This window comes from Engystomops pustulosus, chromosome 7, assembly GCF_040894005.1.
Source record: "Engystomops pustulosus chromosome 7, aEngPut4.maternal, whole genome shotgun sequence".
In the NCBI taxonomy this organism is placed as follows: domain Eukaryota; kingdom Metazoa; phylum Chordata; class Amphibia; order Anura; family Leptodactylidae; genus Engystomops; species Engystomops pustulosus.
In genome coordinates, this window is record NC_092417.1 from 148,642,035 (window position 1) to 148,658,184 (window position 16,150).

Here is a 16,150-nt window from a genome sequence, read left to right on the forward strand (position 1 = left end):
ATGATCATATCATATCATTTGTTCATTTGGACGTACCAAAGATAGGTGGGTATCCCCATGGCGCATTTTGAAAATGATTCATTTATCCCGCAGATCTACAGGCAAGATCTGGCTATGGCTGCTGTATTGTAAGACGCACTTATAGCTGGGACGGCTGGACGTTCAACTAGATTCCTTACAGGATGCACCATCCCGATCACACCTGAACACACCTTTGTGTAGTTTAACCCCAGATTATTGGATACACCCTCTTAGGTTTCTGACAGTCTTCAACTAGACATTTCTGCAATACCTTTCACATTATGATGTTTTATGGTTGTTTTCCACATCTTTATGGCCGCCGGGTCTTGCTTGATTAGACCAGAATGGACAAAATAGAGCGTGCAGAAAATAGATCGGGCTATGAAGGGGAGGAGTTTATTTTGTCCAGCGGATCTCCCATCACAGGTGATACCTACTTTTTTTTTTTTTTTTACAGAATTAACTCCTTTCTCAAAGCAAGATGTAGTAGAACAATAGCAGCTATTGACCTATTGCGGTGGTGGTGAACCTGTGGCATGGGTGCCAGAGGTGGCACTCGGAGCACTCTCTGTGGGCACCCAGGCCATGACCCCAGTACAGAATTTCCAGACAGGACTCCTCCTGATGTCCCTGGCTAACCAAGATGTGCTGTGATCAGTGCTATTTTACTATACATCCTTAGCTGCCTAGGACTACAGGAGAAGCAAGGAGGTGCAGACAAGGCTGTGTTATTATTGGAGCTCCGGCTCTGGGCTCGCAATTCTACCTGTTCATGGGACCCTGGAAGGAAGCTACATTCATAATCTGAATTTTTCCTCTTTCTTTAAACTGTATAGGTGCTAAAAGCGGTGACCCATCACTGACCTATCGGCTAGAGCCAAATATGACTGCTGTACTTTCTGGGGGCATATGGGTACCACGATATTGGTGGTGATCCCTACCCCTTGTATCAAAATGGGACAGTCCCTATTACACCTATTATACCCGTCAGAGGCAGCATTTCACAATGGAGTATTGTATGAGCTAGCAAACCCCTCATCCAGCAAAAATTAGTGCCTACAAAGCCTTCACATACGATGTGCTGTAGACTTTGATTTTGTACTTATGCTGCATTCTGTCTTGCACTAGTCTGAACGCTGCCCTGTTTCACTCCAGGCTCTCTTAACTTAATTTCACCACATCCTTCTGTCTCTTGCTGATTTTGTTCTAGGTTGCAGATGATTAAGCTAGCTGTGTTAGCTAGATGCTTTGACAATTCACGTTGCTTCCCTTCTGGTCTCTGTTTGGATTAGATATTAGGTGGGCCAGTCCAATCACGCCTGGACCAGGGCTGTGACATCCTATAAGAAGTTCATCTGTCCTCTTTAGAGTGCCTTGCTATAAGTATTTTCTGGAGCTTGGTAGTGTATTCTTTATTGCTTAATTTAGTTTTTTTCTGTTCTCTGCCCAACTCCTAACCTTCTCCTTTACTCTTTTCCTGTTGTACATAGTCCTCTGTTTTGACCCATATTTCTATGACCTTTCTCTTGTGTTTTGTTCTGTTTTTATCTTTGTATGTCAATTTGGCACAGGAAGGTTGCCTACCATCTATTGAAGGGGTGGAAAGTAGGTAAAGACAGCTGGGAGAGTCTTCCCTTACTTTTTCTGCTGGCTGCACTTTGGCTGTCGGCAGCATTACAAACGTATTGGGGCTCATTTACTAAGGGTCCGAACGCCGCACTTTCGTCGGGTTTCCCGAATATTTCCGTTTTGTGCCGAATTGCCCCGGGATTTTGGCTCATCAGCGCCGGCTTGCATGTGACAGAAATCGTGTAAAGGGCCATTGGACAACCTGACGGATTCGGACAAACCGCGGAATTTAAAAAAGGAAGTGTGTCGCAAGATCAAGCACTTACATGCACCAGGAAGAAGCAGGTGACCTCCGACGGATCTCAGCGCAGAAGCGACAGATGCAGGAACTCGGACGCACGATCTTAGTGAATCTCGCCGGACCCGAATCCTCGTCGGACAACGCACCGCGGGATCGCGACGGGACCAGGTAAGTAAATCTGCCCCATTATCTTTACTTCACCAATGGAGCCGCAAGAAGGTTTTGTTATTGGTATATTTAGGGTGCATATGAGTTTTTGATCACATTTTGTTCTGTATTTTTAGAGTTAACAAAGAGAATAATTTTCACATTTGTTCTCCTTAGGTGTAAAAGACTGCAAGTTTTAGCTTTTTATATGTTTTTTTTAAACTTATTTTATTTTTTCACTTTTTCTCTTTCTCGCTTTCTTTTAATTTCTTATGTCTCACTGAAGGGGTTGATCATACAACTGCTTGTATAATACAATTGTAAGAGAGTGTGCCATTATATAACCCAACATCTTACATATACACAGAATTGAACTTACCAAACAGATCTTTTGCACTCATTTTGCTTGGTCCTCCACTGAAAGCAAAAGCAATAACACATTTACTGATAATACATTTTAGCTGTAGCGACAATATACAGTATAGTGTTGTACAGCATCTTCAAAACCCACAAAAGATTACGATTATAGTTTGGCGCTGCTGTCTTGCGGGGAAGCAGGGACTCCTTGCTTCATATGTCACTATGATGCAAGGGGTCCCATCTTCCATGCTATGGACGGGCCGTGAAACAGGACACTGCACGGTACATGATTCACAGACCTAACAACCACATCTGAAGTGGCGTGTAATTACATGAATCGTTTTTATATGTCAAGTCCTATAATAGCATATGACATATATGCCTCAATATTGGCCTCTGACAGAGGTACTGTATATATCATAAATATATGAACCAACAGCGCTATATGTTCTATTTTTACCAGTCTATATGAACGAGGCCATAGCATCAAATGCAATTTACTTCTCAACTGATTTATTGATTTATGACACAGTCTACTATTCATTTGCTGTGGAAACAGATGTTCACTAAACTCCAATTGAACTTGTACAGTTTTGGGAATGCAGTGTTTTTTCTATTTTTGTCTTGGAAAAGTGTCCCTATAAAAAACCCTGAGTGTGTAACATCCTCAATTTTTACTCGTGAATTTTAATATGATTTAACTAGTCACTAACTTTTCAACATACTTTGCATACATGAATACAACATTTTTTTTGTAATTTACAGCTTCTTATGAGAGCAATGTGCCATTTATCAGCCACTTTGGCCCCTATCACTCTCACACCTTCTTTCTCATCTGGTTTTTACTCTTCTGTTATACTTAGGGTTCCAATGTAGAGGGGTAACGCAGAAGGGATGTGGCTCCAGACCACTGAACTGTAGGAGAGCCCATCCGGGCCATCCTAAGCACCAGGTGGAGCGCCAGAGTAGTGGGGTCACCGGCACAGCAGCTGTTTTACAGCCTCCTTCCATCTCCTCTCTTTTACTTGTGAAGCAGTCGGGTCAGTGAGAGGAGAGGAGGGTCAGAGCACAGCAGGAGAGTATGCCATGCTCCATCAACACAGGAAGAGGAAGCTACACTGTACAGTGTATACGGTGGCAGTGCTTTGTGTGTGCCACTATATCTGGTAAATATATGTGAGAAATGTGTGTGTCTGAATGTATGTGTGTGTGAATGTGTCATTGGGGCAGATTTACTTACCCGGTCCTGTTGCGATCCAACAGCGCGTTCTCTGTGGAGGATTCGGGTCTTCCGGCGATTCACTAAGGTAGTGCGCCCGATGTCCACCAGGTGTCGCTTTTGCGCTGAAGTCCGTCGGAGTTCACTGGAGTTCACGATCTGTTGCTGGGTGCAGGTAAGCGCGTGTCAAGCGACACTTTTTTTAAAAAAAATACAGCGTTAACCCCAATGGCTGTCCATTGGGGTTTCTGACAGCCACGCCTCCCGATTTCCGTCGCGTGCGCCAAAAACCCGGGGCAATTCAGGGAAATTCGGCGCAAAACTGTAATATTCGGGTAACCCGATGGGAAAACGCAATTCGGGCCCTTAGTAAATGACCCCCAATGTGTGCATGTATCTACATGTGTGTGCCTGCATGTGTCTGTATGCTCATGTGTCTGCATGTATGTTTGCCTATGTATGTGCATACATGCATGATTGTATACATTAACCCTTTAAAGACCTGGCACTTTTTTTTTTTTTTCATTTCCATTTTTCACTCACCAAAAATCTATTATTTTTTTTTACATGTCCTGTCTTTCTCCCGTAATACGGCGCCGTGGCCATATATCACTATGGAGAGGGAAGGGGGTGAGCGGTGCTCATCCCCTCCTCCTCTTCCCAGCGCCGATGTATGCCCGCCGTACTACGGTATGGCGGGCATACATCGTGTGAATGTAGCCCTAGAGTTCCACCACAGAAGGGAATCTTTCATCAAGCTTATGTTATTTTTGGTGGAAAAACTGATAGGGTCGTAAGCAGCTTTTTCTGTTGCAAATAATGCCAGGGCATAACCCCTGAATGCAGTTGTACACTACCTTACATTGAAGCTCTATGGAGAGGTGGGTGAGCATGGCAGCTGTGCTGCTAGAGAAAGGTCACATAATGGCCAAAAATAGGGTTACAAATCATGTACATATACCAGAATACTGGTTTCTGCAAAGTTTGTTAAAAAGTAAGATGTTTAGTTAGTAGTATTTATATATTTTATTATTCATTTCCTTAGACTATAGCCCAGAAGTTGTCCATGCTCCGTCTCCAGGTGGTGTGGCCAAGTGAATAGAACATATGTTGGTGCATCTCCTCATTTATATTATTGAGTAAAAGTACTTAAAATGAAAACATAACACGTAGGGTCTTACTTGGAGGATCCATGCTTGCTCCCACTAGATCCTGACTGACTCATCGCTGCATCAGCTGCAAGAAAACACAGATCTGGTTATTCAAAGAATCCAACATGCCGGACATTGCGCCAAAGTATGTCTCAACAGTCCAGATTTATCATCCAGCATCAGACACAGTGATAAATCTGGTGCATCAGATGACTGTCTAGTTATACTCTGCAGCGGTCTAATGTATAACTCATTGATACATCTCCCCCATTGTGTATTTAATGACAATGTTCCCCAGACTTTATTACAATTCATAGCCCCAGCGCTCTTCCAATTCTCTCTCTACTACACACACATACTATATATTTCTTCCTCTTTGCTGAGGATTTGCCGCATGGCCGATCATTTCCTATAGACATAGACAGGGTGAGTACGCACACGATTCTGTTCATGTTCATGCAGTTACTGTAAGTTGCAGCTGATATTCTGCATACAATTCATGTGCATCTACCCTTAAAGCGATCCTGTCATTAGGAATGCAATTTTTGGCTGGTGACAGGTTCCAGTAGCCTATGCAATGCTGATTTTAAAAATGCTTATGTCAGCATTCTAAATCTTTTCAGTACCTTGTAAAACTTTATTTCGCATTGCCTGACTCCCTGCCATCCCCATGTGGTAAGTCCGTGGGGAAAGGTGTGCAGTTGCAACAGCCTCAGTGCCTATGCCTCATTCTGCACTCCTCCACACTCATCCAGGTCTCCCCTGTCTGCTCAATGCAGATGACAGGAAGTGGGGAGGGAGCTGGATGAGTGTGGAGTAGTGATGGGAAGTTCTGCTCTTTTCAGTGAGCTGGCTCATTAGGCTTCACTCACTGAAAAGATCCGGCTCCTAACAGCTCCCTATTAAATATTATATATCAGGGGTGGAGTCAGCCATGAAGGGGCGTGGTTTACTGAGCTTTTGGCTTCCAGGAGAAAAAGTTATGTGAAATAAAACTTTATAAAGTATAGAAATGACAGAATGTTGACAAAGGCTTTTTTTAAAATCAGTATAGCATAGGCTATTGAAAACTCATCAGCTAAAAATGACATTCTTGGTAACAAGTTCACTTTAAAGTGATATTTCTGAAATTATATCAAAGCCCCTTGGACTCTGTTCCAGTTTTACTTCCTATATCTAGTCTTAGGCATTGATAGGTTGGCCAAAAGTTCAAGGGGTTATAGGACGTCACTTCCCGATTATTTCCCCCCCCCCCCCCCAACACTTCCAGCAAGCATCGCTGCAGTTCTGGAGTTTTAATACACTTTCTTTTTTTTCTTCACCCCTTTAAGAGGCTTATGCCTCTTGATAAATTAGACGCACCTCCTGCACTGTGGATGGCAAGAACTCAAGTGTTAGCCAGCTAGGAACGGGAAAATCTAAAGAAAAGTTAGAGAAAATCCGTCTGGACGCTATAGACCTTGCCCATCCAGGCGTGCCCACTTGTTAGGGTGTTTTCGGTTTGTGGGATTAACTTGTTCTCACCTTTGAGCGTTTGAGTGTTTCTTATATAAAGATGAAGGTCGCTGTTTACATTCTTTGCATACCATCCGGAAAACCGGAGAAGGTTACAACCCGACAACACCGCTCTGGATAGATTGTGTATAGACATTCCAAAATTTAGATAACATGTTAGATAACTAAAAATAACCGATCATCCAGATAATTTCTACAATTATGGTATCCGGCATCAAGAACTTGGAAAAATATCTGAAATCTGAGATCTCTAAAACACAATCATATTGTATCCAGGAATTTTTATTAGAGCTCCCTGTTGTGTTTAGTAACTTTGCCCCAATGCCCCTCTTATAATGCCCCATGATTGTAACTGCCCTGTCCCGCACCTATTACTATAATATAACACAATAATACAAGCCGAACACCGGTGTAAAATATTAAACTTATTTCGGTAAATGAACAAACCTGACATCAAGGTGACATGTAGTGCATGGAGCTCGGGTCAGCGCAGTTCTCTGCTGACTATTTGTAATCCAAAACTTTACACAAGGAAGTTGTGACCGAAATACAGGTTCCCACCTACACAATAGACTAAGAAACTTACCATCACAATGCGTTAAAAGGGTTATTAAACTATTTATACAAGGACATTTACATAGAGGGAAATAATTGTGTTCACTGCTGACTGGATCTTCATGTTCTAGCTACTAAAAGCGATCATTGTCCCCCACCTCTTAAAGGGACAGTTAACCTAAAGGACTGATGATTAAAGAGAAAAGTAGATAAACATCAACACTGGGGAAGGAATTGTTCTATAGCCGGTGCATCGTGCACCAGATTGTGATGCCCCTCCACCCGGTGCGGAAAGAGTCTCTAGCCTCATAGTATATGTGGTGCATGATTGTGCCCCAGAATAAATTCTACATTATACCCTTTCTAGCGTAGTATCACCCTACAACCTGCACCAAGAAAAGACACAGGCTAAGGTTAATGCGCTAGGCCAAGGTGTCCCTGATTAACTCGCCTTATTGGTACTGGCAGCTTCTCGGCACTTTAAAGGTTAACTGTTGCAGAGGTGGTACCTAACAGTGCTGCCAGTGTCACAATCTTGGCAGGAGGGGAGTAAAACACAAAAATGCAAACGTCCAAAAAGGAGCAGACATTCCTAAAGATTTATTACATTTTTAATTAGAAAACAATTAAGGCAAAGGGCTTAGGCAAGGGGGTGGTGCTTATGATAAGTTGTCCCCCCCTCCTGTGTAATGGCTCTGGTGTTTATCGGGACCCCCAATAAATAATAGTCCCTCCCCCCATTGGCTTCCCATTGTATAATGACTCCTTGCTGAAGGTTTCCCCCTACCTATGGTCTACCCAACTCCCCTCCACTTATAATTCCCCTAACTTGTTATCTGTCCACTTTTAATAATCCCAAATGTTGGCCACCCTTGTACAAAGCCACTTGATTGTGGTCCAGCGACTTATAATGCTCCCATTTATAATGCCCTATGACAGTGATGGCTAACCTATGGCACTGGTGCCAGAGGTGGCACTCAGAGCCCTTGCTGTGGGCACTCAGGCCATCACCAGAGATGACTCCAGGCATCTTCCTGCAGTCCCAGACAGCCCAGGACTTGTTGTGCACAGAGCTATTTTAAAGTGACAGTGCTACCTGGGACTATTTTCTGCTTTATTGGTGTCCTCAGGGGCTGGTATCAATGAAAACGGTGACAGAGCAGGGAGTATAAATCACAAATTAAATTTCTGTGTTGGCACTTTGCGATAAATAAGCGGGTCTTTGTTGTAGTTTGGGCACTCGGCCTCTAAAAGGTTTGCCATCACTGCCCTATGACATGGGTGGCGAACCTATGGCACTCTGAGCCCTCTCTGTGGGCACCCAGGCCATCACCCCAGAATGAATTTCACCAGACAGAACTCAAAGAATCTGCCTGTAGAATCTTCCTACAATGATAGATGAATTTTCCCTCCTCCTTTCAACTGTGTTGGTGTCCTTGGGAGGCTGAAGGATTGAAAGTTGTCAAAGAACAAGGAGAAAATAAATTACTGCTTAAATTGCTGTGGTGGCACTTTGCGATAAATAAGTGGCTTTTGGTTGACGTTTGGGCACTCAGGCTCTAAATGGTTTGCCATCACTGCCCTATGATAATGCATGCCTCACTTTTACCCATATATTACTGTGAATAAAAATGCTGTGGTATGGCAGAATGGTGGGACAGGGAACTGACAGCTTCCTGCTTCACCTCTAAATTCATATGACAGTCTATAGGCAGGGATGATTTGGTATTTCTGGGAATTGAAGAAAAATGATGTCTTGGTGTCTGCCTACAACATAGCTCTGCTGAAAATAGTAATTTTCTATTAGTTTCTCACCTGCCATAGCTTTAAATTGTGTTGGCATCCTTTGGCTGTCAATACAGTTTAAAGCACAGAGAATATGGGAATAGGGAGTGTTAATGAGTTGCTGAGAATTGGCTTTATCCCATCACTATGTGTGACCCCTGATCTCTAGGACCCTAAGTAATTATCTGTACAGGCGGTCCCCTACTTAAGAACACTCGACTTACATACGACCCCTAGTTACAAACGGACCTCTGGATATTGGTCATTTATTGTACTTTAGTCCTAGGCTACAATAATCAGCTATAACAGTTAGGTTAGGTGTCTGTAATGAAGCTTTAGTGTTAATATTGATTCTTATGAGAACCCAACATTTTTAAAATCCAATTGTCACAGAGACCAAAAATGTTCTGTCTGGGATTACAATGATAAAATATACAGTTCTGACTTACATACAAACTCAACTTAAGAACAAACCTACAGACCCTATCTTGTATGTAACCCGGGGACTGCCTGTATCAATAGAATGCTTGCCGAAATGTAATACACAGTGGGGGTCATTTACTAAGGGCCCGATTCGCGTTTTCCCGACGTGTTACCCGAATATTTCCGATTTGCGCCGATTGTACCTGAATTGCCCCGGGATTGTGGCGCACGCGATCGGATTGTGGCGCATCGGCGCCGGCATGCGCGCGACGGAAATTGGGGGGCGTGGCCGAACGAAAACCCGACGTATTCGGAAAAACCGCCGCATTTAAAAACCGCAAAAGTGTTGCTTGGGGAGCGCTTACCTTCACCTGGTCCGAGGTGGTGCATTCCGGCGCGATGAGATGACTTTCAGCGCAGCAGCGCCACCTGGTGGACGGCGGAGGAACTACCTTCTTAAATCCCGGCCGGACCCGAATCCAGAGCAGAGAACGCGCCGCTGGATCGCGAATGGCCGGGGTAAGTAAATTTGCCCCAATGTATTGGTTGTGGGGAAGGAGATTATGTGACCTGGTAGAACCTGGCAGGAAATGTCCAGTTTTCCTGCAGCACCAGCAGAGGAGTAATGCAGCATTACATTCTCTATAAAGTAAATTGGATTTTTCGTACATGATGTGAGACTATAATAAATAATAACATAGAACAGGACAGTATTATATATGGGATAGGACTAAATTTATTACAGAGGGAAAAGGGAGTGTGCTTGATCAAGAATTCCTGTTAAACTTTGATAGACTGTCAGTGCTCTCAAAACCCGGTAGTTATGGGTCTGCAACATTTTCAGGGTTCAAAGTTCCGACCTGGCCCATACTACCGTGTAGTAAAAAGATGATTATCTATTGCAGCGTGTTCCCTTCTTGTTATCCGCTGACAGAGATGTGATAAGTTTCCATTTTTATGGGTGCACAGTCAATTTATGATTTATTTGCTTTTATTTATAGAGTCTTAATTATAATGGTTGTGCAATCAATGATGTGTAGCTATATTAAAAGAAATCTACCAGCAAAATCCATCCTGATAAACCAGGGACACTTACTCATAGATCCAGGCACCGTGACTATGGTAATCTGCTTATATTTGTTATCCATGTCCTCCTTCCTTGTAAAGCTAGCTTTAAAAGTATGCTAATTAGCCCAAGGGAGTCTGGAGGCGTTACCAGAGCTCCTCTGTACTGCAGTTTCACAAACTGTTACAATGAGCAGAACATGTCTCGCCCAACCCCCTGCTCTTTCCCTCCTCCCTCTGCCTGTGTAATCTAGCAGCAGCAGGAAGTTCAGGTGAAGACCTGCTCTGCTCATTGTAAAAGCCTGTAAAGCTACAGCACTTATGGTTTTGGTAACACACCCAGAGCCCTTCAGACTCATGAGCATAGTTGTAATATTTGATTTTAGAAGGAAGGAGAGCATGGATAACAAACAAAAGAAGATTACCACAATCACAATGCCTGGTTCTATGAGTAAGTTTCCTTGGTCCATCATGATGGATTTTGATGGTAGATTTGCTTTAAAGGGAACCTGTCAGCAGATATCAACCTAAGGGGTTAATGACCTATCCTTCGGATAGTCTGAATCCTGTTACTGCCAACTGATACACTGATACTAGAAGTGTAGTTATACAGCTCCATAAACTATGTAGACGCCAGGAAAAGAACTACAGCCTCTGACACATTACACGTGTCAGATTTTCAACTCCTAGTAACTTATACCCCAGCAATCTTTTTTTTCACTAAAGGGTGGAGCAGCAAGACCACTGCGGAGATAGAGAAGCACTTTACACAGCAATTACTGACATCTCCCATAGTATTAATGTTAATAATAATTCTTTATTTATATAGCGCATACATTATGCAGCGCTGCACAGAACTTGCCAAATCAGTCCCTGTCCCCAATGGGGCTCACAATCTAATCAACCTACCAGTATGTTTTGGAGTGTGGGAGGAAACCAGAGGAGCAGGAAGAAACGCATGCAAACACGGAGAGAGCATATTGGATGGAATTTTACCCATTTGTGCCACTCCACCCATTAGCGAGAACGGGACTCCCATTCTCTGCATCTCTAGGAGTCCTGTTCTGGTAATTGGTGGTGGTCCCAGCTGTCAGACCCTCACAGATCAGCTGGTTTTCTGTATCCTGTAGATAGGGAATAAATTCCAAAGCTGGTAAAACCCCTTTAATTTCATTACAGGCGGTCCCCTACTTTAGGACACCCGACTTACAGACGACCCATAGTCTAGTTTTTTTTGTCTGGATCAACAATGATAAAATATACAGCTTCGACTTACATACAAATTCAACTTAAGAACAAATCTATGGAACCTGTCTGTATTTATTTATTAATTTACCTGCACACACAAAAAAGGGTTCTATTGGAAATTGCATATAGAAATAGATATCGCAATCAGTGCTGCTATCAATAGTTTACAACATATTCCATAGTGCTGGACCCTGCTGTATCACTCACATCAGTCCTGTCTGTGCATTGTATATTCTGTTCTATCATAAAGAACTGTACACACAGACTAAACTGCTGCATAATCATCACACTGCCACAGAGGAAACCATAGATATGACCCAGACTTCATGTACTGGTTACTATGCCAGCTCTACCTGCATGATGCAAATATTAATCTCCTGAAGGGCCAGCTGTTCCAATATCACGGAACAATACTATTAGTTTGGACAGGATCGTGTAATGAATGCTCTTTTGTTTGTTTGGTTTTTTTTAATGATTATTTATGTCTCGTTGATTTTATTGTGTCCTACTAATATTATCCATGAGAACATCTAAAGGACGTCAACCACAAGGAACGAAAGACTGTATGCAAATGAGCATGAGGGGCTCCAGGCTCTATTAAAACCTATGAAGCCTGGAGCCCCTCAGGCTCATTTGCATACAGTCCTTCATCCTGGTGGTAGGTGCTCTTTAAAGGGGTTGTACCAAGATTTTTATCTTCTGTCCACTGACCATGTGAACAGGGTCCCTTTCACAATAATTGATGGAGCGGCACGGGGAGCACAAGTCATGCTGCTCCATTCAATACTATGAGGGCACCTGATATTGCAGATTATGTCCCTTAATAATAATAATAATTTTTTATTTATATAGCGCACACAGATTACACAGCGCTGCACAAAGCTTCCCAAATCAGTCCCTGTCCCCATGGGACTCACAATCTAATCAACCTAACAGTATGTTTTTGGAGTATAGGAGGAAACCGGAGTACCCGGAGGAAACCCACGTAAACACAGAGAGAACATACAAACTGTTTGCAGATGTTGACCTGGGTGGGATTCGAACCCATGACTCCAGCGCTGCAAGGCAGAAGTGCTACCCACTCAGCCTCCGTGCTGCCCTCATTGGCTATATTTATCACTCAGATAGACTATGTATGACATTGAATTTTCCAATTATTGTGATCGGCACCCAACCAATTGTTATGCTTTATAATGTTGATAGGGGATAACAATAAAACTTAATTCAACCCCTTTAATCTAAATCTATGATACATGCTACGCAATCGGGAAATCCCGAGTGATAGAGGAAGTAAATCTGAACTCTTTGATATATAGGTTTATAGTATAGTTTGGAGCAGGAGTTAATTCTCACAGGACTCCTAGAAGAGAGAGTGGGAGTCCTGCTTATACGGTGATTGACAGCCACACAATCATACAAATCAAGCCCTCGTTTATAAGCTTGATTTTGATGGTGGGTTTACAGTTATAAGAAGTTTGTGTAAATCAACTTTCTATCCTGTATCCATTGACAGCTGAAAAATAAAAGAACCTGATAAAGTGTTCAATGACTCATTTCTTTATAGAGAGTCATTACTTTGTATTACAGTTTACTGCTTCAAAGAATTAGTTATGCTTTATGGCGAGCTGTCGTGAGATCGCTCCTTTATTTTTGGAAGCCACAGATGAATAGTACAGGTAAATATGGTGGTGATACAAGCAGTTATAGTCTCCCATGTACTAGATATTACTATGCGAGTCATCCTGAGCTATCCTGAGTTTAAATATTTGCTCTACTGTCTATTTGCTTTAGCTATTGTGCTGTTTTTTAACTATGTTTGTGAAGTGCTTACATTTTAGGAGCTACTGAGAAAAAAAGACAACATGCACTTAAACATATGTATGTGACTGGATCATCTTCTTCAATCATGTCCAGATAGTCAGACCAAGACCTCAAGTTCAAATTTATAGTAGTGAATTCCTTATATGTGGAAAAGATACCTTATGGGCACTATGAGACTTCTGGGAAGTGATGCAACCGCACCCTCTGGGACCCCTTAAAGTAATGTCACAAATGCATGAGTGGGGTAGGAGCAAATGAATAATAATCAATAATCACAGGGCCTGGGGAAGATTTATAAGCCAGCATAGCCGGCTGCCAGAGTGATGTCACAAGACAGGGATGATACAAAGAATGATGTCACAGTACAGATATAATATGCACAGTGATGTCACACTATAGGGATAATACACACAGTGATGTCACACTATAGGGATAATACACACAGTGATGTCACACTATAGGGATAATACACACAGTGATGTCACACTATAGGGATAATACACACAGTGATGTCACACTGTAGGGATAATACACACAGTGATGTCACAGAAAAGATATAATACACACAGTGATGTCACACTATAGGGATAATACAGAGTGACATCACACTCAGGGATAAAACACAGAGTGATGTCACAGCGCAGGATAATACAAAGAGTGATTTCAGAACAGGGATAATACACACAGTGATGTCACAGAAAAGATATAATACGCACAGTGATGTCACACTATAGGGATAATACAGAGTGACATCAAACTACAGGGATAATACACAGAGTGTTGTCAGAATAAGGATAATACACAGAGTGATGTCACAGTAAAGGAATAATACACCCAACAATGTCACAGTACAGGGATAATACACAAAGTGATGTCACAGTACAGATATCATACACACAGTGATGTCACACTACAGGGATAATACACACAGCGATGTCACAGTACCTGGTTAATAGACACATTAATGTCACAGAACAGATATAATAAGCACAGTGATGTCACACTACAGGGATAACACACAGAGTGACGTCACACTACAGGGATAATAAACAGAGTGATGTCACAGCACAGCGATAATACACACAGCGATGTCACGGTATCCAGATAATACACATAGTGATGTCACACTACAGGGATAATAAACAGTGTTGTCAGAATAAGGATAATACACAGAGTGATGTCACAGTAAAGGAATAATACACCCAACAATGTCACAGTACCTGGATAATACACGAAGTGATGTCACAGTACAGATATCATACACACAGTGATGTCACACTGTAGGGATAATACACAGAGTGATGTCACACTACAGGGATAATACACAGAATGATGTCACATTTCAGAGATGATATACCGAGTGATGTGATAGTACATTGATAATACACACAGTGATGTCACAGTACAAGAATAAAGCACAGCACTGTCACAGATTATGATTAGAGATGAGCGAGCACTAAAATGCTCGAGTGCTCATTATTCAAGACGAACTTTTCCCGATGCTCGAGTGCTCGTCTCTAATAACGAGCCCCATTGAAGTCAATGGGGACTCGAGCATTTTTCACTGAAAGAACACATTGAAAGAAGAACACTAAAGAAGAACATATTGCAGATGTTTGCAGATGTTTTCACTGAAAGAACACATTGAAAGAAGAACACTAAAGAAGAACACATTGCAGATGTTTGCAGATGTTTTCACTGAAAGAACACATTGAAAGAAGAACACTAAAGAAGAACATATTGCAGATGTTTGCAGATGTTTTCACTGAAAGAACACATTGAAAGAACACAGTGAAGAACACATTGCAGATGTTCCCTACATCTGCTAACTTATCCGAAGGCACACATGCAGAGCGGTGTTCTTCACAATAGTATGTGAAGAACAATATGTGTGAAGAACACATTGCAGATGTTTCCATACATATTGTTCTTTGTATAAAGATCTAAGTGAATAGTCTTAATGTCACGACACGTTTCGGGCTGTGCTACCACTTTTTCAAGTGCAAAATTAGACTGATGCTGTGGGTAATGGTTATTCATGCCCAAAGTATAGGCAAAATGCACATCACAATGATATCAAGAATAGTAATAGTAACAGGAATAGTACTTACAGAAAAGTATAAAGCAGTTATGCCACAACACAGAAATTATACGAAAGTTATGTCACAGATAAAGGGTAATGCGCATAGTAGAAGAAACTTTCACCTGCTTTTTCCAAAAACACTATAGATAAAAATCATGTTAATGTAAATGAAATGTGATTTAACTATTTCCTTTAAAACACAATTCTTGGCTTTGGGATCTCAGGACATATAATGGCTTGTGTTAGCTTAGATGAGTGGTAACAACCTCTGCAGTCCTTCATTAGTCAACCTTTTGTACCTAGCTAGTAGATAAACTGTATTTATATATATTTCTCTGACGTCTGAGCTGGAATACTAAAGATCAAAAGATAAAAGACTCATTCCAAGAACAAGGTAATAAAAATCATCTGTTTAAGGAGCAGAATATGTAACATGTTCTATAATACCTTAAGGTTATGAAAAACTCTGATTCTACGTTAGTTTGTTACAGGATTTAGTTGTTTTTTTTAACAGGGCTAATCATAAAGAAAGATAATACCCCTACTGTATACATTTTCTCTATCTTTACAGTCCTATCAAGAATGAATGAAATGGAATATGTGAATTATTACTTTTCGGTAATTGATTGATTGAAATCAATTCCATCAATTCAAAGAAGATTTATTGATGGAAAAGTGAAAAGATTGTTATATGGCAATATAAAAATGAATTATTCACAAAAAGCATTTCAAACTACTATTTGGTATTACTATGGTCTTCATGACAAAATAAACTTAAAATGAGGTTTGTTTTTTTTGTTGTGAAAATTTATAATGCAGAAGTCAGTGGTAAAATAGTTGATCTTGAATTCCCTGCTTAAGTTTATGTTTAAAAAGGTCAATAATAA

At 41.5% G+C, this 16,150-nt stretch overlaps 1 protein-coding gene across 2 annotated transcripts in view; it reads right to left on the reverse strand.

Annotated features, from left to right (window-relative positions):
* EPS8L2 (EPS8 signaling adaptor L2) overlaps positions 1 to 16,150 on the reverse strand; it is an 83,757-nt gene that overhangs the window by 33,389 nt on the left and 34,218 nt on the right. The window contains exons 2-3 of one of the 2 annotated variants that reach the window (XM_072118193.1): positions 4,799 to 4,853; positions 2,418 to 2,455 (exon numbers count right to left, since the gene is read on the reverse strand). In XM_072118193.1, coding sequence (XP_071974294.1) covers positions 2,418 to 2,455; positions 4,799 to 4,842 — 82 coding nt within the window. In that variant the 5' untranslated portion in view covers positions 4,843 to 4,853. Of the gene's footprint in view, positions 1 to 36; positions 171 to 2,417; positions 2,456 to 4,798; positions 4,854 to 16,150 lie in introns of those variants that run through there. The other variant, XM_072118194.1, reaches the window with a different exon arrangement.